Source organism: Arachis hypogaea, chromosome 18, assembly GCF_003086295.3.
Source record: "Arachis hypogaea cultivar Tifrunner chromosome 18, arahy.Tifrunner.gnm2.J5K5, whole genome shotgun sequence".
Lineage (NCBI taxonomy): Eukaryota > Viridiplantae > Streptophyta > Magnoliopsida > Fabales > Fabaceae > Arachis > Arachis hypogaea.
The window spans coordinates 27,760,371-27,781,680 of record NC_092053.1 but is presented as its reverse complement, the minus strand read 5'-3'; the positions used below and the strand labels follow the sequence as shown (position 1 = coordinate 27,781,680).

The 21,310-nt window shown below is 33.7% G+C and overlaps 2 protein-coding genes across 4 annotated transcripts; both read right to left on the bottom strand.

Moving 5' to 3' along the window:
• Positions 1 to 9,790: 9,790 nt before the first annotated feature.
• LOC112772521 (uncharacterized) lies at positions 9,791 to 12,081 on the bottom strand. 2 transcript variants are annotated; one of them, XM_025817491.3, is made up of 3 exons: positions 11,740 to 12,081; positions 10,454 to 10,847; positions 9,791 to 10,383 (listed from the first exon to the last, which is right to left on the bottom strand). In XM_025817491.3, exons 2-3 carry the CDS (start codon positions 10,541 to 10,543, stop codon positions 10,057 to 10,059), a joined length of 417 nt encoding a protein of 138 aa, XP_025673276.1. In that variant the 5' UTR covers positions 10,544 to 10,847; positions 11,740 to 12,081; the 3' UTR covers positions 9,791 to 10,056. The 2 variants fall into 2 exon arrangements, with proteins under 2 accessions (XP_025673276.1, XP_029150608.1); XM_029294775.2 differs by lacking the exon at positions 11,740 to 12,081 and having other exon boundaries at positions 10,454 to 11,642.
• A 2,081-nt stretch (positions 12,082 to 14,162) lies between these two features.
• Positions 14,163 to 19,391, bottom strand: LOC112772519 (sodium/calcium exchanger NCL2-like). Of its 2 annotated transcripts, none has more exons than XM_025817488.3 (9): positions 18,777 to 19,391; positions 17,908 to 18,135; positions 17,635 to 17,792; positions 17,102 to 17,247; positions 16,435 to 16,699; positions 16,223 to 16,368; positions 15,459 to 15,717; positions 14,701 to 14,997; positions 14,163 to 14,484 (listed from the first exon to the last, which is right to left on the bottom strand). In XM_025817488.3, exons 1-9 carry the CDS (start codon positions 19,180 to 19,182, stop codon positions 14,257 to 14,259), a joined length of 2,133 nt encoding a protein of 710 aa, XP_025673273.1. In that variant the 5' UTR covers positions 19,183 to 19,391; the 3' UTR covers positions 14,163 to 14,256. The 2 variants fall into 2 exon arrangements, with proteins under 2 accessions (XP_025673273.1, XP_025673274.1); XM_025817489.3 differs by having other exon boundaries at positions 17,992 to 18,135; positions 18,777 to 19,245.
• Positions 19,392 to 21,310: the final 1,919 nt, after the last annotated feature.

Here is a 21,310-nt window from a genome sequence, read left to right as displayed (position 1 = left end):
GACGGCTTGTCAATCGAAATTCCGGATCAAAAGTTATGTGAGGTTGAATGAGAGGTTAGGGTTATAGAGTTTTCTTCCTTCTCCTCAGGCAACCAGCAACGTGTTTCATTACTTGGGGAAAGAGAAGAGTTGTTGCTCTTCATATAATTAGTTAGTTGGGTTGGGCCTCGGGCCCAATACAGGCCCGGTTTGCTCGGTTCGGCCCAATTTTGGGCCAAATTCTTTAAAATTAGTGTCGAAATTCTTGTTTTAATTTTCTCTATCATATTAAACCATAAAATTCTATTTTCTAATTTTCTTGATTAATAAATAATTATTAACTAATTATTTACTAATCTCTCGAATTTTACATTGATCCCCTTGATTAGGAAGCTCAGCACATGAGACACCCAATTCCATTGTCGAACTTTCTCCATATGAAGGACAGGTGGCTTACGGATCGGGAAGACTGTGCTTATTGTTGTTGGCAACAAAAAGCATTTATGGACGAAGAGGATGAACGTTGTCTTGAATTTCAACAAGTTCTCCTCTCCTTCAACACTCATATCCGTCACAGATTTTGTCAAAGATACCAAAGTAGCACATTTGAAGCTGTCAATAATCTCCTTCTGCTGGTTAGTCAGTTTGTTGTACATAAATTTTTCAGAAAAATTATCCCTTATAGCACCAATACCGAAATATTTTAATATATTGAACAAGTACTCAAAAAGATTCAATTATCAATAAAAACTCATCAAATTCATTTCTGTATCCAAATAAACCTAAACTAAAGAATGAATCGAAATTACTTAAGGAATAAAATATTTGATCAATACTTATCACCAGCACCGAAATATTTTAATATAAACAAATTAATATAAAAATTACAAAAAAAATACAAATGTAAAAACTAGAAAGTTAATATCGCCTGAATTTAAGCCCAGTGCATGTCCTATCTTGGCAGGGGTTATAGAAATTTTTCATAGCGCATGTCCAAGAATGCATGATAGAGATCAAAGCAAGAAATCAGTTCCCTCAAGAGCTTATGCGAGACATTCAATTCTGTGATATGTCTTAATGCACCAAATCTCATTTCGTCAACAATAACTTTCCTTTGTTCACTCAAGTCGGCAAATACTCTAGCTATCGATCTCGTTGAGCATCTCAAATCGTGAGTTTTCTGCAAGGATTTGAAACATTATGTTATATGATATATTTATAATACAAAAAAAGAGTTGATTTAATGTGTATATACTTATATTGTAATGTGACTTCTCTTTCTTTGAGATAGTCTTCTTTTTTATTTTAGCTGTAAGGAATAAAAAATTTGGTCAATACTTAACAGCAGCATCAAGTGAACCTCAGTTAATTAACAAATGAACCGAATTTGGTTCAAATTTGAACGAAAACTAACTAAACTACATGAACAAGTTTAGCAATTCAAGCAAAACGAAACCAAATGAACGTAAATTAAACTAAAAAATGAATCAAAATTTCTTAAGGAATAAATATTTTGTTCAATACTTAACAGCAGCATCAGGTGAACCTCAGCCAATTTACAAATGAACCGAAATTGGTTTATATTTGAACAAAAACTAACTAAACAACCCTACATGAACAAGTTTAGCAAATTCAAGTGAAACCAAACCAAATGAACCTAAATTAAACTAAGAAATGAACCTAAATTTCTTAAGGTATAACAAATTTGGTCAATACTTAACAGTAGCATCAAGTGAACCTCAGTTAATTCATAAATGAACCGGATTTAGTTCAAATTTTAACAAAAAGTCATAATGACTCAATCAGCAAGAAAAACACATTCAATTCATTTCTGTATGCAAATGAACTCAACTAAGCTAAGAGATGAATCGAATTATTTATCAGAACCAATAAAACTAACAACACAATTTCATTCGATGCCCTAGTTACAGAGAAAAATAAAAAAAAAATGGAATTAGAGAAACTCGAACTACTAAATGAATGAACTTGATCCACTAAACCTTAAACCAAACTAGTAGAAATGCGAGATTTTCAAGAAATTAACTGAACATAATAACAATAGTTTTGCCAGTACCTTACGAAATCTTTGTTCTTCTTTTTGTGTGTTTTTTGTTAATGATCTTAAATGCACCACCAGATTCTGCAGTAGTTTTCACAGAGAATTTGAAAGATTTTTGAGAAATTTTGAGAGAGATTTAAAATTCTGTTGTTGCAGTTTTGAGTAGGAGATATGAATGGTTTTTCATCTTAGAGCATGAAGAGAAGGGATAACGTTTTCGGGATTTCTGGTGCGTGTACACGCTCTCTTTAATGAGAGTGATTTTTTTTTTTTGTGTTAGGCCTGCTTGGTTGGATTTGGAGTAATAAGGTTTGAATGTATAGCTCAACTATTTTAAATTAGCCCGTATAATTAGGATAAAAAGTCTTAATTTAAACTAATTTATTTACGTTTACTATTCTAAAAGATTTTATTAATATTTTTTTTAAAAAATAATCTATCCTAAATATAATTTTTTGGAGATTTATTTATTATTTTACACTAAATATTATTACCTAAAACTAAAAATACAAAAAAAAAATTAGAATAACTTTTTCTATTGATCATAATACTTTAAATATTTTATTTTTATTTATTTTATTGACTGATTACTAATTTTAGAAAAAAAATAATTTTTATGAGAACATTTTAATATTTTATGCTTATCAGATACTTAATAAATAAACTATAGAAAAGGGGAGACAATAAATAATTAGAAAAACCGTCTAAGACTAAGAGTAGAATGTTGTTGATAAAAATAATAAGTTTTGATGATTCTTTAATATTTTTTTATTAGTAAAAAAATGTTAAAAATTTATTAAAATTTAATTATTGATTATTATTTAATTATTAATTTAAATTTTTATTTAATTTTTTTAGTTTATAAATTTAATAATATATTTTATTTTATATTTTTAAATATTAATAATTAATTAATAAATAAAAATAATAAATTTTGATAATCTTTAATATTTTTTGTAAAGAAATTGTTGGATCCTCCATGTGGATCGTGTATATCAATTGATAAACTTAGGAAATTTCCTTTTTTTTTTCTTTTTGGATCATGAAGAGAATTAGATATTGTGGAGGGTAGATGATTCAGTTGAGATGGGTCCAAATGGAAAGCGATCAATCAAAATTCAAAAGTCAGCATCCAATGTGAGGGGAGAACTAGAAGGATGGGCAACACGACGCCGTGTCCATAGACAGCGTACCGCAACGTGTGGTAACCGTGGCCGTACCTCTTTTTCTGTAACAAATATCAATAGTCAACCATAATAATAATGAAAATTACTGATGATCTCTCCATAAATTAATTTAATTAGAATATACTGACATTATCTTATGCTATCATTTTATCATATTTATAGATGTTGAATAACGATAAATAATTTGGCCACCGATAAAGGAAGGACATAAGTTCAATGTTTTAGAAAGTTTATTTGATTGTATTGTTTGAAAAGTTTGTAATGAAAAAGTATGAGGAGCCAATGAAATATCTTAGCGGGATCCTTTGAAATTATAAGTCCAACTGTTTTGGAATCATAAAAAGGAAATAAGAACGTCAATGTTCAAGTTTGGAAAAATGTGCGTTCGGTTTGCTTTTTTTATTTAATAATTTTGTTTTTATAATTTTATAAAAATGATTGATATGAATGTCATACCTTAGTCACTTTTTCTTAAAGATGGCTACTTGCCATATAATTCAGCCAGAGGGATACCAACATTACTTAGTCAGTATGCATGTAGACTGGAAAAAGACAAATTCAAAAATAAAGGTATAGGGTAATGGAAATACATCAATGAAATAATAGATAATTATATATTTAAAAAAAAGTGACATCACATATTTCGAAAAAATCAAACCGCTATCATCTAAGAGATAATCTACTCTCTATAAAAGAGGAAATAAATGGTACAAAAACGACAAGTGAAAAAAAAAAGTTTAATTACTTTATTAATCTTTATAGTTTTACAAAATTTTTAATTAGGTTCTTATATTTTTTTTTTAAATTAGATTTTTATACCAGATTTTTTTTTTTAATTAGGTCCTTCTTGACAATAATTGGTTTAATTGTATAGGGACCCAATTAAAAAAAAATTGTGCAAGAATCCAAATAAAAGAAAAAAACAGTATAGGAACCCAATTAAAAAAAAAAGTTTGGTGCAAGAACTCAATTAAAAAGAAAAAAAAGTATAGGGAGCTAATTAAAAATTTTGCAAAACTATAAGGACCAACAGAGTAATTAAACACAAAAAAAAAACATATACTTTGATTTCACTCTCTCTTTCTCTTTTCTTTAATATTTTGAGATACTAATTTGAGCGTTAGAGTGCTTTTTGCAGGTCCTCTACCCGTCGTGTTCTACTGAAGTCGAGATATAGCTCAATCAAGGGACATACTCGTAATCGAGGAGAACAAAATAACTCGGCTAGATCTTCAGGAACGGAACAGTTGACGCCCACCATGGGCCTGAAACAGATTAACCCCACTATAATTGCTCCTGCGAAATAACCATCATGGCTGAGAATGGCATCCCATAGCTGTCACAATTTGAGATGTTAGCTAACAACGCAGAATCGCAACCTAAGGTTCAAAGGATGGCTGAGCTATTGGCTAAACATCAGAATTGAAAGTGCGAAGAAGGAGATCACCAGAATGACGAGCAATACTCAGATGTTCGTCCCGAGGAAACAACACTTCCGAAGGGAAGAAGGACGGTATCGAATCCTTTTTCCGGGGACATTATGAAATTCTAAATGGCGAAAAATTTCACATTACCAGCCACCCTTAAACCATATGAAGGACTCGGCAACCCCTATACTCACGTCACTAAATTCCAATCAATGATGTTTTTGAACGGTGTCTCTGACCCTATACTTTGTCGTTCTTTTCCAAATTTTTTAGATGGTGCAGCTTTACTTTGGTTTTCTAAGTTGCCTGCAGGTTCCATCTCAAGCTACGAAGAGTTTATGGAGGCCTTCACCAATCATTTGCACCTTTGAAAATATATGTACACGGCTCGGACTATCTTAGCACCATTAAACAGGGACAACATGAGAGCTTGAAGGACTACATGACTAGGTTTTCTAAAGCCGCCATGAAAATTCCCGATCTCAGCCCTGACGTCCATTTACATGCATTAAAAAAGTGGATTGCACCCTGGGAAATTCCATGAAACTATAGCAGTAGCCAAACCAAAGACTTTAACAGAATTTTGAGAAAAAATCATAGGACAAAGGAAATCGAAGAGCTCTGGAAAGTTCGAAAGATTGAAAGGCAACAACCTCGCCAAAGGAGGAAAGATTAAACAAAGCTCAACTTAGCAAGGATAACAAGAAACCATTCAAGTTGACTCCTAAATTCGACACCTACACCCAGTTCAACACTAAGTAAGAAGTTATTATAAAGGAACTTCTCCATGCCAAACTCATCAAACCACCAAAGAAAGCAGAAACATATCAAGATTAGAAGTATGCAGACAAATTGAAACACTATGTTTTTCATCAGAAGTTTGACCATACTACTGAGGAATGTATAGTGGCAAAGGACTTGCTAGAAAGGTTAGCTCGGCAGGGACTCTTTGACACGTATGTTGACGGAGGGATACGAAAAGAAGAAAACTCGCTCCAATTGGCACAAGAAACAAGCCACCAACCTTCCAACACCAAGGATAAGGACAGATGGTCAAACTCCAATCAACCATCACAACCTCGGAGGGTCATCAACTGCATTTCAGGAGGTTTTGCAGGAGGAGGCACCACGAGATTGGCCTGGAAATGAAGTTACCGAGCTATGTTAACAGTTAAAGGAGGCATCAACACAACGTCAAACCTCGGCATAACTGATATAACTTTCACACAAGCTAATTTTCGTTCACAAAACCCAAACTGGGATGATCTGGTAGTAATTTCCACCGAGGTTGGTGATCTTTTGGTAAGGAAGGTACTGCTGGACCTAGGCAACAGTGCCGACGTTCTATTCTATTCCACTTTTCAGAGAATGAAAATATGTGACAAGGCCATGCAACCCTTATATGGAGAATTGGTCAGATTCTATAGAGAACGGTTCCTGTCCTTGGTTACATATGGTTAGAAACTACATTGGGAAAACACCCTAGATAAAGAACAGTTGACATCCAATATTTAGTTGTTAATTACATTAGCCCGTATAATATTATTCTTGGTAGACCATCTTTAAATTCTCTTGGAGCAATAGTATCCACTGTGCATTTTTGTGTTAAGTTCCATGTGCAGATGATCTAATAGCAACAGTGTATGTTGACCATCAAAAAGTGCGACAATGTTACAATGCAAGTCTGAAGCAAACCACAACCGAGAATACCCCACATGAGCATATACAAGCGGCATATAGCTCAGAAGAGTTGCCATTGCTTTCCGAGTTGGACCTTCAGGTGGACCTTTATGAAAGACCTTTGCTCATGGACAACCTTGAAAAGGTAACCTTAACAAATACTGAAAATTGCTTTACATATATTGGGCATGCACTGTCAGTAAGTGATCGGCTCCAACTGATAAATTTGCTACGAGATAATGCCTATCTATTCGCATGGACGCCAACTGACATGCCGAGCATAGATCCAAAGATCATATGCCATAAGCTAGCAATTGATCAAACAATCTGACCTATAGCATAACAAAAGTGCAATTTGGGCACAGATAAGAGGGTGGCATCACCTGACGAAACCAAAAAGTTACTCACTGGAAGCTTTATTAGAGAAATAAGATTCACAACCTGGCTCACAAACGTGGTAATGGTAAAAAAAAAGTTCATGTAAATGGCGCATGTGCGTCGACTTTACTAACCTTAACAAAGCATGCCTTAAAGATGCTTATCCATTACCTTGCATATATAATTTGTTGATAACGCATATGGTTTTAGCAGTTTGAGCTTCATGGATGTCTATTCTGGTTATAACCAGACCCTTATGCACTCTGATGATCAAAGCAAAACAGCTTTTATTACAGAGTTTGGCAATTTCTGTTATAAGGTCATGCCGTTCGACCTTAAGAATGTAGGTGCAACATGCCAACGTTTAATGGATAAAGTCTTTCAAAACCAAATAGGTCGGAACATTGAAGTATATGTCGATGATATGGTAGCAAAAACACCACATGAAGGCTCACACTATTCAGACTTGAGTGAGATATTTAATCAGATTCGACGATATAACATGCGACTAAATTCCGGAAAATGTGCATTCGGAGTCCAAGGAGGGAAATTTCTTGGGTTTATGTTAACTTCCTAAGGAATCAAGGTGACCCCCGAGAAGTGCAGTGCCATTCTTCATATGTCGAGTCCAAAGACAACCAAGGAAGTCCAACAGCTAATAGGACGACTAGCTGCACTATCATGATTCCTGCTGACGATTGCAAACCAATCTTACCATTTTTTTTCCAAAAAATAAGCAAGAGCAAACAGTTTCAATGGAACGAGGATTGCAAAAAATCCTTTCAAGAGTTGGAGACGATGCTATCATCATCCCCATACTTCGGAGGCCTGAGATCGGTAAGCCTTTATATTTATATCTATTTGTTTCTAACTATGCTATAAGTTCGACTCTTGTTACAAAAGTAGGTAAGGCACAGAGGCCTATATACTTTGTTAGCAAGATACTTTAGCTAGCCGAGAAGAGGTATTGAAAGATTGAACAACTAGCTTTGGCATTAATAACCATGGCTTGAAGGTTGCAACATTATTTTCAAAGCCATACCATTGTCATACAAATGGATCAACCACTTCGTCAGATATTGACAAAGCCAGGGTCGCGAGTAGGCTAATCAAATGGTCTATCGAGCTCTCCAAGTTTGACATCCAATACCAACCACGAATGGCTCTAAAATCTCAAGTATTAGCTAATTTCATATTTGAGTTTACCACTCCAAATTCACATCTCGGCACACTTACTTGGAGATTACATGTGGACAGAGCTTCAAATAATGAAGACAATGGAGCAGGAATCCTTCTAGAAAATGGAAGGGACATGGCGATATTACAATCACTAGAATTCTCTTTCACTGCAAGTAATAACCAAGTAAAGTATGAAGCCTTGCTTGCAGATTTGAAACTAGCACACAATTTACAGATAACAAGTTTAAAGGTCTATTGTGACTCCTTGCTCATCGTTCAACAAATCAATGGTGCATTCTAGGGTACGAGATCCTTTTCTTGAGCAATATTGGCCTGCAACATAGGATCTCATTTCAAAATTTATATTATGCGAGATTATTCATATACCTAGAGAGCATAACATTAGAGCAGATATTTTATCAAAACTGGTAACCACCAGAAAATAATCACATGCATAGACCTTATCATAATTAATGCTAGACAAGCCTAGCATAAATCTAACAGCTGTATTGAGTGTCATGCAGATTGAGGATTGGAGATCGCCCTTTATCAAGTATATAAAAGAAGGAAGCATACCATACAATGAAACAAATCCGAGGTTATTCCGAAGGAGGGCGAGCTTTTACACAATCATCGGTAATGACCTATATAGATGAGGATTCTCATTCCCCTTACTTAAATGATTCACCAAGGAGGATGCTATGCTAGCCATGTTCGAAGTCTACGAGGTTGTATGCGGAAAATCACATTGGCGGACGCAGCTTGGCAGGAAAACTTTTGTAAGCAGGTTATTTTTGGCCATCGCTTAAACGAGATTGTCTCCTCATGGTACAAAAATGCGACAATTGCCAAAAATACGCCACAATCATTCATACACCGCCCGAGCTCCTACACATGACCGAGATAAGCTGATCATTCTATCGGTGGGGTTTAGATATACTTGGACCATTCCTTATAGTGCCAGGACAGGTAAAATTTCTACTAGTGTTTATTAATTACTTTTCTAAGTGGATTGAAGAACAACCACTTGCACGAATAACGACAGACAAGGTACAATCATTCTTATAGAAAAATATCATATGCCGATTTGGCATCCCTGGTGAGATCGTTTCTGACAATGGCTGACAATTCACTGATTGCTGCAAACAAACAGGCAAGCAGAGGCTACTAATCGAGTTATACTTCAGGCCCTTAAGAATAAGCTCAACGATGACAAGGACAATGGGCCAAAATCATTCTAGAAATATTATAGAGCTATAACACCACTACGCATTTAACCACTGGTGAAACCCCCTTTCGATTGGTAGATGGAGCAGATGCAATGATTCCGGTAGAAATTGCACACTCCTCATTGTGAGCCGAGCCATACAATGATACAATAAACACGGAAGTCCGCTCAGCCGAGCTCGATCTCATTGAAGAGGACAGAGAGGAGGCCCTCTTGAGACAAATGGCAATGCAGCAATTGATACAACAAAAGTACAATAAAAGGGTCAATCCGAGGTCCTTTCAACACGGTGACCTTGTTCTTTGACGAACAGAAGAGGCAAAGAGGCCGTTAGGACATGACAAGCTAGCCGCTGCTTGGGAAAGGCCGTATCACATCACAAAAGTCCTGAGAAAGGAGACTTACACGCTTTAAACATTAAGAGGCAATAATGTCCCGGATACTTGGAATGTCTCTTCATTGAAATTGTATCAAAGTTAAATTTGTGCTAAAGGCAAATGAAGGTACTCTTTTTCCCTACTCATGAGTTTTTCTCCCACGATGGGTTTTGCTCAGAGAGGTTTTATTGAGGTCGGATACCCATGTAACTTATTACTTAATGTTTAAAGCATGCTCTAGTTTCATATCGCATTTTTAAAAAAATATACTACTACAAACCAATGTCAAAGCAAAGTTGGGACAAATTATCAAACTAAATACGTCAAACTGTTATAACAACCTAGCATACTAGCCAAGCTTCATACTCGAACTCAGTTCATATAACAAAACAAACTAATAAACAAAGCCGACTACAATATAAAGGTTCAAAATTCCAAAATTCAAACATACTATAAACATAGCATTAATTCTTCTTGTGGCCTCCACCAGAGCTTTCACCCTCATCCTTGCCCATAACATCGTCATCCACAAGTCTTCCATTTAGAATAATCTTAGTCACATCTAGCTTCTCAACATCTGTCCCTGGAAACATGTGTTGACCTGATCAACAGCTCGATCAAACCCTTGAGCAAATGTGTCATACACCTTGGTCTCCAGCTCCTTAATCTGAGCTTCAAACTTCTCCTTCTTTGATCTCAAATCCCTAACATTATCTTCCAAGTCATGTTGCTGACCCTTAGTCTTCAAAGAAGAAGTTAACTCGCTAACTTCCTTCTCTTTTTCCTTCAAAGCCATAACAAGCTCCTCTACAGAAATAGCAATCTTATTTTTGTTTTCCAAAGCAAGCTCTTGTGTCCGACCTATTGACACAAGACGAGCACCCATAATCTACAAACAAATATGTTGATTAAAACTCCATCCATATATCTACATATAATTGACCAAAACATAATTATACCTGTACATAGCCACAAACACCAGAGGCTCCAACTTCATTGATTAATTTCACATCAGCAGAAAATTGGCCAAATTGATCAGCCAGCGTCATAAACGGAGTGACATTAGGTCCTCACCCTTAGCATAGTCATATAGCCTTTTCTGTACCTCATGAGAAGCCCTCACTTTATCAATGTTCACATCTTCGCTATTTTTAAGATCAATCAACTCAACAGATTTCTCTTTTGCATCAATCACCTCCCCTTTTTCTTTTATGCCTTGTCTTCAATTCTAATTGCGTAGCCTCCACTCCAGGTTCCTTATCCGCATTTGTGGTGGATCCTTCTTTTTCATTCCTTTTCCTTTGAATTAGAAATTCCTTTAGACCAACTATGGTTATGGTCGGAGCTTCTCATCTACATCATTAAAAAAAAATAATATTACATTCTTTATCATATCATAAACTCGGCATATCATTACAACCCTATAATTACTTATATGATCCAGCACCGCTTGCCTATCCCTTTCAAATTTTAACATTTCAGTAACCGATAGTAACTCACCATTAACCATTTAGAAACTAAATATTCCATTATTAACTCATCCTCTATGCATCTATTCTTGACATCTAGAGCCTTATTAGGCAGGAGACCAATACAACGAAAATCTCTCCTCTAAAAACTCATTTACATAAAACGGGAATTCATTCACTGCACTCCGAACCTTTACAAACATCACCTTAACTTGAAAGATGACTTGTATAATCTAAAAATAGATCTACCGAGATAACTACTTAAATTTACCCATAAGCCCCTCCTAACCCATTCAGCTTGAAAGAATAAGAACTGTCTCAGAGAAGGAGGTTGATCTAAGAACTTCATCAAGTTCTCAAATGCCCTAACGAAAGTCCAAGATTTAGGGTGTAACTGTGTAGGAGCAAAATTAAGTTGGTATAACACTCCACATCGAAAATAAGAAAATGAAAGCCTAACACCAAGCTCAGTTTGCAAACAACCATACAGGTAGAAGTAAGCCTAATCATCTCGTTTCTCACACACACGATCCCCTTCTTCACAAGGCAAAAATTCTATCTTTCGATCACCCTTCCGTACCCATATATCCGACCTCATTTCACTCACGGACTCTGCATCATTAAAGCAAGACACACGACTCTTTACATCCTCATCCATCCAACTATATGGGTTGTTTTCGTTAATCTCCACCTTAGCTTTACCCTCTCGTACATTTTCGTAGCAAAAGAGATAGACAAGATGAAGCAGAAAAGTTAAAAGTATGACAGTAACTAACCTCTTTGACCCATTGCATGTAGTATAAAGTGAAACACTGTTTTTTCTCCATTACTCAATCCTAATACAGACTACATTAACTTAGGAAGTGGAACAACATTTTATGATAACAATGCACAACTCATCAGTTATGTCCATTCATACACACATTTATTGCTTTGGGTCGTTGATTTATATCACTCAAGGGGTTCCATCATCAAATGGATAGGGGTTCATCGAAACTCCCACTACGTGTCAAATCAATTAAATGACATTTAATTAAGCGCATGAAAATAATTTTTAGACTTTTCAATTCTTCAAAATATTACTCGGATACAGCTTGAGTTTGGGGGCTAATATTCCTAACAAAGTATTTCGTGTATGGCCGAGGTATATATATGTCAAAGCTCAACCTGCCTCCTTGCCACATGGACAGGTCAAGCTTGGAGGCTGTGATATGGATGTTATATCTCAACCATTTCTCTTTAAAGATTAGCCGCTCACCCATATAATTCGGCTAGGGAGATACCAGCATTACTTAGCTGGTATGCATATAGACTAGGAGAAGACTAGTTCAAAAATAAAGGTATAGCGTAACGGAAATACATCAAAGAAATAATAGATAACTATATATCCGAAAAAAAGTGACATCGGATATCTCAAAAAAATCGAACCGTATCCTCTAATAGGCATTTTTACTCTTTAATTATAAAAGAAGAAGTAAAAGGGATAGAAACGGCAAGTGAAGAAAATCATATACTTTGATTTCACTCTCTCGTTCTCTCTTCTTTAATATTTTAAGATACTAATTTAAACGTCGGAGTACTTTTTGCAAATTCTTCACCTACCATGTTCTATTGAAGCCGAGATATAGCTCAATCAAGGGACATATTCGTGACCAAGGGGAGCAAAATAACTCGGCTAGATCTTCAGGAACATAATAATAATAATAATAATATATTTTTTATGTTTACTTCTTATTTTTCATAAAATTTTAAAAATAAAAAATACTAAAAATAAAACAAAAAATACAAATACAATCTACTGGTTCAAATATTTTAAAAGTATAAAATAATATCTATTATTCTTTTTCTTAATTTTCTTTTTAAACTACTAATTTTTTTCTTTTTTCTTAAATAAATATCAAATACTCCAAATCATAATCTCTCGTTTTCCTATATACCATGATTAAATGAAAATGAATAGGTAAATATCACTTTAGTTTTACTTATCTGTTTAAACAAATTTTCAATATTTAAATCTCACTTTATATTTATATCAATTTATAGAGCAACTGCAAATCTTTAAATAAAATTTTGATTCTAGACATATTAGTCTTTATCCTATCTTATTATAAAATATCATAAAAAACAAAAAAAAAATCACTTTAATTCGAGAACAAGAAGAATAAAGAGCTTTCACAAAATCCACTTCTTCCATCTCCCTAGTGAAATAGGGGAAGCAACACAATGACACATGCGTGCCGGAGGAACGACTGCAATTCTCATCTTTGGAGATTATGATGCTTGGCACGCTGCCTTTTTTTCTTCCTCACAAAATCAAAGCAATTTAAAAAGTAAAGGACAATTCTATTTTATTTTTTTTTCCATTTTAAAATGAATGAAATTTAAATAGACAAACTCAACGACTAGAAATGTAGAGGATGAAGAACAACATGCATGGTGGTATGTTGGTAGCTAGAAGTTGTGCACCGAGTCACTAACACTAAGTTATAAATTTAGTATTTAAAATTTGTTTACTCCGAACTTAATAGAAAGTAATATAGTGATGTTTCTACAGATTTATATTGAGTTCATTTCTTATTGTGATACTAAAGAAGAATTCATTATACCACTTATCTGATTAGTATTTATTTGTAGTTGATAGCTTTATTATTTTTTTTTCTCTTAAGCCCGTTTTTAATAAAAGAAAAAAAAAATGCAGTAGATATTGGATTAAATAAAAAGTAGTCTCGGCATCAAGATTATAGATCAGGCGATTTCACCAAGACGTGGAGTCATTGTTAATATGATTATAGTATCATCATGCATTTTGAAGTCCATGGAAAGCTATATAGTTTTTCTTATATAAGCTTAATCGAATATCTATGTTTACTGTAAAATACTACTTGAATCAGTTGAATGTAATAAAGAATATGTACTAATCTTCATTTCTAATCAATCGAATTGACCAAAAAAAAAAAAGGAAAAAGGTAAAAAGAAAAACTTCGGTAAATTTGAGTTTTATCTCCTATGAGCTTCAAGATTTCTTAGGAATAAAGAAAAGTGCAGCTGAAAGTAAACAAAGTTATAATTTATTTATTTTGATTATTCATTGCCCCAATCCAAAGAAAGTGGTAAGTAATAATTAATAAAAGTCTTGATAGGAAAGTCATCCAAAATAAAAACATTTAAAGTTTTTTAGGGAAAAAAAACCTTAAAAATGTATCAATAATTCTTAAAAAACCTTTAATATAATTTTTTTACTTTAATAATCTTAACAAGTGTAGTAAAGCTCAATTAATCATTGTAAACATGGACTAAATACAAAAACTCCAAACCAAGGAGAAAAAATATGTGAAGTAAGCATACACACATGACCATGGAGAGAAAGTGTAGTGACAACCTAAAATAACGCTTATAATCTGACAAACAAGTGTAGCGACCATCAATTCTGATGGGAATACATAAGTGACTTGTCGGACATAGATCATAATGGAGATAGCAAAAAATCCAACAATGTTATTCATGAGAACCCCTCCATATATCTGTAATGGTAGAAACATTTATGTAATTATATTTAGTTTACCAGAAATGACAAGTGCACATAAAAAATTAATCACCAAATTAACAATTATGTATACTTAATTTTATTTTAACATATATTATATAAAAATGACTGATTTGGCAAATGATTTTTGGTATATACTTAATTAGCAAAATGAAAAATAGTAGTGTAGAGTGATGAGTAACAATAGACTAACCTCAGAAATAGCAAGAGAAATAGTCCTAGAATTCTTATAGCTTGTTTTTTTAATTGCTGTAGTTGCTTCCCTTGCATTTATGGCCAAGGGGACTAGAACAAATGAGACAAAGGCAGCATGAACTCCTAAACTGTTGGAGAATTTTCTGACACTTTCCATAAGCGGTTGTGCCACAATGCATATAATAACAATTCCTAGCACCACATTTGTTGTGGCCATCAACCTTCCCCATATTGATTTATCTACTATTGCTTTGCTTTCTTTATTTTCCACCACCATGCCTGCCTCTTCCCATGCCTTTCGTCCAGTTATGCACAATCAAAGAGTGTAAGTTGACACTTGATATTGTCCTCTCTAATGAAAAATACTGAGAACCTTGATATGAGTAGCTAATTTGTTATCATTATTTGTATAAAATAATGTATTAGTCAATACTAGTAAATTTTTTTTTTGGATTTTTCACTGTATTATTAGCTCAACAAGTTAATGACTAGTTCGCTGCATATCCAAACTCCATTTAAGAATTTGTCATTGGCCAACGGATTGCTATACATATAAGACGAGATTGAAACTCTTGATACTTACTTAAACAGACAAGCTTAGAATAATATTCGATGAATTTGTTCAATAAACAAAATATTTGTTATTTTCAAATCTTAGTAGATTTTTTTGTCCCTCTATATTCTTCGTTGAGGAAAAAATTGGGGATTCACTCATTAATAATTTTTTATGTACTTTTTGTTTGTCTATGCACTTACTTGATATATATCTTCTTCAGAGTCAGGATCAGAAAAAGGAGCATGACTTGAAATTTTGTTAAGTGATTTCTCAAACACAGCAACAAATTCCTCCTCATTGATTATCTGGTCTATGTCATGGTCAAGTTCATCAATGACTAAAGCAACTGCTTTCTCCACTTCCATTGATGCTTTAACAAATGTGATGTTCATCATTAGTTCTTTCAGTTCAGATTGCGAGACGCAGTTGTCTTTGTTGCGGTCAATTTTTTCGAACAACCTGTTGATTATTGTACAGGCTGAGTAGTAGTGGACGACTTTTAAAGAATTCGTTCTGCTCTTAGTTAGAAAAGAGAGAACATTTCAAAGCTTCATTCACTTTCATGGAATATTCTCTTTTTCTCACATTACAAGATTACATTGAAAAATCCATGTTGTTCTCTTATGTTAGCTAATAAATCCTAGGATGTCTTAGTCTAGTTTGAGAGTTATTTTGGAGGTATGAACCTGGTTTGTAGGTTATATAGTTTATATTTAAAAACTCGGGAAAAGGATTCTAGTAGTTCTGGTTTTTCACTGGTTTTGGTCGAAGAAATTGGTGATTGTAATAAGTTTGATCATAGTGAAAATTCTACTATCATTTGTAGTAGAGACTAGATGTAGACCTCATTTCACTCAGAAGTTGAACCAAGATATATGAGCATGTCATCATTTTCATCATGTGTTGTATTTTCCTACTAAAATGAAATATGCTTGTATATAATTAGGAAAGAGAATCACAGAACCTTTTGATGGCTATCTCATCAGGTTTTCCATCATTTCTGAGAAGGCTTCCAACCATATCATTCTGAACATGCCTTAATATTTCAGATATGACTCGTTTCTTCCCTTCTCTTTCTTTTCTTTTGTTTTTAGTCCATGGCCCAAAAACCTGTCAATGTTTTCAATCACTTTCAAGTAGCACAAGCAAATTATTGTGTTATAGCAGCACATTTACCTCATATAAGTCCTTCATTGATTTCCTTGAAAGATACTCTTTATCCAAATCATGCTTTGTTTGATCAAGCCACTTTGCAAAGCCAACAACAAACTCATCCTTGGTTATCATTTGATCATGACCATGTTCAAAAAATTTCAATACCTCTTCTATTTCTTTCTCCTCGTCGATACTTGTGTCTGTTACTTTGTTTCGTAGCAATAGGTCTCTTAGTTCAGAAGCTGATATGCCACTGCTCCTATCTTCATCTATTTCACTGTACAACCTACAAAGTTGCAATGATCTAGATAAAATTGTAATATATCTTAATTAGATTGATTTCTTGTCTTATAAATAACTTCACCTTATTATATATACATAAAAAACATAGATTAGTAATAATATTAAGTTATTGTAATTGTTGGAGACTCAATTGGTGTTGGTGGGATATGCAAGCATGATAACTTATTCTATATTTGCGGCATTCACTAATTCAAACTTAATTTGAAAATGGGAATCATTTTCTTATTCTTTCTGTCAAGAAAAAAGATGGTAGACTAAATGGTCGAAATATCAATTAATGAAAGAGCCTCATAATAGTTGCGGATTTTTTCTACCAATGTTTTAGTCAGACCAGTCATTGTTCTTAACTAGTACATATTTTCCAATAAGAGAAACTAAATCTCACCTTCTAATGGCAGTCACATTTGGAGTCCCATTCTTGGTGAGTATCCTTTGTAGAGTATTCTTTTCTACAAAACTTAGTATTCTTAACATTAAATCATCATGTTTCAAGTATTCCAATCTTCTTTTCTGTCGCCAAGGTTCAAAAACCTGCAAGTAATTGTAAACATAGTGAATAATACTGGCTGTGGTTAGACATGAATAATATATGAACATGCATATTTTTTCTTTAGGTCTCATTGGGTAATTACATTAGGACAAAAATATAAAAATATTAAGAGATTTGGAGAGGAAGACATGTATAGAGATAAGGAAAGTTTCTTTGTTTTGAAATATACTTACCAATCTTACTTTAATTCTTTCTCTTTTCATCTTGCTTAAAACTTGTTTCTTTTCTATTCTAAGTTGACAATTAACATGTTGCATAAATATAACCCTGTTTTAATAATATCTCTTAGCCTCAAGTTATGAATTATATGGTCAAATTTTGTTACTTTTTAAACAAGAAGTCAAGGTATAATAGTAAGATTGACAAACCTGTTTAGTAAAATAAAAGAAGAGAAGAAGGGAAGCAAAGATGAGACCAATTATCGATTGCACAGTTGTTGTCCCATAAGATAATTGTAATAAAATTGTTGAACCTAACATATTGCTTGCTGCTTGTTTTGTCTCCAAATCTATAGTAATGCCATGACCTAACACATCAATCCAAACACGACACTTTGGAATAAGAACAATGATAACTATATTAAAAGAGTCAAAACTTTCTATTTTAATTGTCTTAACTAACTGAGTGAGATGGAAACAGACTAGTGAATAAAGGTTTGAGAGTTGTAGGTGATGGTGATGATGGTGATGATGATGATGATGATGATGATGAGTTAGATCCTTCACTGTGCTCAAAATCTTTGCTGCCAGTGATAACACATGTTCCCCAAACTATAGTCAGAAGCAAGATTGATGATCCAGCCAATGATCCAATTCCAATCATAGCATATTCTTCTGCTATCTTTCCATTGTTCACAAGTAGTACTGGAACTGAATAAAGTTTTAACTTAATTATCCGAAAAATTGATTAAATTGATCAAATCTATTTTCAGTAATATAATAAAAAAAATTATGAAATCTCAAATACATATTTCTATACTCAATGGTTGATTAATGACTTTTTTTATACGTAATATAATTGTTATGAAAAATCCAAACTAATTTGTTATTCATTAAAATTGACAAAATTATTCAATAATTATAGGTATCAAATTAATTTACATATTAGAATTATTGGCACTAACTATTTTGTGACTAAAAATGAGAATTTACTCATTAAATAATTAATTATAACATTAATAGAAATTGATACAACAATATTTCATCTCTCATTATAAAAATTAATATATTAATAATCGATTTTTTATTTATTAATTGTAAAATAATTACAAATATGAAATTAGCCTAACTAATAACAAAAAGTTTAAACACAAACGAAGAAATCTATTGTTCAAATATTACTAAAATGGCAAATATATATTTTATAAAATACACAAAAAAATTGTTTTATAAAAATTGTCCATTGAATCCCAACATCATCAATAATCAGAGCATACATAAGCCTTTGACAGGTACGATAATTAATCAATTATTTAATTTAACAAAAAAAAAAAAAGAAAAGATATTGATACCAAGAAGAATCAAGGACTCTGGAAGAGCAGGAATGATGTTAAAAGCAGTAGCACCAAAGATACCAGGGCCAAGAATCTTGAAGATTCGTTGAGTCCCTCTACTCAGAAACGATTCTCCATGAAAAAGCATGTATCCATACACCAAAATTAGAAAGAGATTCCCAAATATGTTGTTTGTGCATGGCAGAAATCCGTAAATTTGGTCACAGTTATGATCTTCATCAATTCCTTTGAGTAGCAAATAAGAAGTTCTGTTGGGGTGAACACTATGATCATCAACTTCTTCAACTCCATCTGAAACTAATTCTTCAGAAGCATGATTTGGAAGTAGATAGCGACCATGGACATTAACCAGCAATAGAAGAGAGATAATGAACACTAAAGGTGTTTTGGAAATCATCCTCATTTGCGCTGAATGGGGCAAAGGAACGAAACAAGAGGTTTAAAGAGTGGCCAAAGTCAAAGTCAACCTATATAGATATTGTTTAGAGTATATACCAAATAGGTCTTAAGAATTTTCGCATTACATCACTAACTCACCCACGTACTACGTTACACACACACACCCAAGACCCAACACAAAAAGGTTTTCATCTACTACTTGATCTTCGCCAAATTTTAAATTCGGATGCAGCATATTAAGAGACAGATAATTTGCGCTTGACCTGAACCGTTGGCTGTTTTCTGATTTTCTCAGTTTTTCAGCTTTGCTTTTTTTTTTTTTTGTCCTCAGGGTAGTCTCTCAAATGGTGCCCTATCTATGTTCGGTTTTTCCGCTGAGTTTTTTGGGACTTTCTCTGAGTTTGTTTTTATGATGTTGATGTTAGCCTATTTTAAAGAGGGTAGGCAATGAAGCCCAAGAGTTTCATATGGACGTCTACTCGCCTGCCTTGCTCCCTTCTCCAATAAAACATACAACCCATGAAAAAAAACAGATACAACCCCATTATATTTCTCTCGATTATTCTTTGTTCCACTTTAATTTATTCCCCCATCATTTAAAACGCAAGTCCAGTTTGGTTTTCTTTACTTACAAATTACAATTAGGCCAAGCTACACAAAATTTTTATGATGTGTGTGTGCGCATCAACTAAAAGATCATTCACACCTAATAAATTCTGTGCCACTCTCACACTGGATTTTTTTTAAATAAATAAAAAATATTTTATTTACCAAAATATACATTTTTGTAGCATTTTTACTAAAATTAAGTAATCAATACATTAGCGGTTGACTAGGTTAGAGGAGACTAAATTACTAAGGCATTAGGGTTTAGTCATTGACAGTTTGCTATGAAATGAATCTTGCATGATTAAATTAATTGGTAAGAAAAATTATTCTGGAAGAATAAACATCTCCAATACCTTAACTGTTTCCTCAATACATTTCACACCAATTCTATTGTTTGTTTTCTTGCTTTCCGAAGTACTGTTTTAATGCTTTTAAACTCCCAAAACATCACTTTCTGCCTGCCTAACTAAGGAATCATTCGACCATTGTTGCTCAGTCCATCAATCCTCGTGGGATTGACCCTCACTCACCTGAGGTATTACTTGGTACGATCCAGTGCACTTGCCGGTTAGTTTGTGGATCTAGAAATTCCGCACCAGGCGGCAGTAGCAGCGGCAGAATCCAACAGCAGTAATGGTGATGAACAGCGCTAACAAAGGAGGAAGCTTCCGGCATTGGAGGGGGCTTCCAGAGAAATGAAAGGTGTGGAGAGAGAGTGGAAGGCGAGAGGGTGAGAGAGTGAGAGAAATTCAAATGAGAGGGAAGAGGGTTCGCGGTTCGAATTTAAGACATATTTAGGGTCAGATTTACTGGTCAAATTCTCCGCCTGTAGAACCGACCCTAAATGTTGTGCCAATTTTTTCCATTTTTCCATCAATTATTACCAGCGAATTTACCGCTAGAAACGAGAATCCGCCAATAATATTTTGACACTATGAATTTGACGCCTAAACCACCGGTAAATCCGTTAGCAAAGACGCTGTTACTCTGCAACGCTAAATTAGACAGTTTTCAGCATTTTTCTTATAGTGTGTGTCGCTTTCTTTGATTAAATTTTAAAAATTGAAAAGCTACATGTCGTATGTCGTGTTCTTTGTATTTGACAATAGTATGAATTTCAAACATCACAATTTCATAATACTTTTTAAAATTGTCTATTTTTGTAGTCAGATTTTTTTCTTTATACATGTGAATCAGGGCGAAAGCTAGTGCACTCTAAGTAAAGTAGGGAGTGCAGCACTCTTTAAAAGTTAACCTGCTATCAAAAGTAATTAGGTAAATTAAATTTATTTATTATTGTTTTTTTTTTTTTTTGTCATGGGCTGAACAAACAAACCGGCACTAACAAAACAAACTAATTCGCTCGTTTAACACAAGACTATCTTTACACCAGAAAAGTACTCAGAAAAATTTGATCGACTTCCTCCGTTATTCTGTTATTGTTGATGTGATGTCTTCAAGCATTTTCATTGTTTTGTTTGCTAGCAGGTGCTTCCACTATTGTTTTGTCTACCCACAGATTT

What these genes read in the sequence shown, in the direction of transcription:
- LOC112772521 (XM_025817491.3), bottom strand. Translation starts at nt 10,543, where the DNA reads ATGACGCTGGCTGATCAATTTGGCCAATTTTCTGCTGATGTGAAATTA. An exon ending in GTGTTTGTGGCTATGTACAG is followed by an intron (nt 10,384 to 10,453) that starts GTATAATTATGT and finishes ATTTGTTTGTAG; the next exon opens with ATTATGGGTGCTCGTCTTGT.
- LOC112772519 (XM_025817488.3), bottom strand. Translation starts at nt 19,182, where the DNA reads ATGAGGATGATTTCCAAAACACCTTTAGTGTTCATTATCTCTCTTCTA. An exon ending in TCTTTTATTTTACTAAACAG is followed by an intron (nt 17,248 to 17,634) that starts GTTTGTCAATCT and finishes AATTACTTGCAG; the next exon opens with GTTTTTGAACCTTGGCGACA. An exon ending in CTGAAGAAGATATATATCAA is followed by an intron (nt 14,998 to 15,458) that starts GTAAGTGCATAG and finishes ACTGGACGAAAG; the next exon opens with GCATGGGAAGAGGCAGGCAT.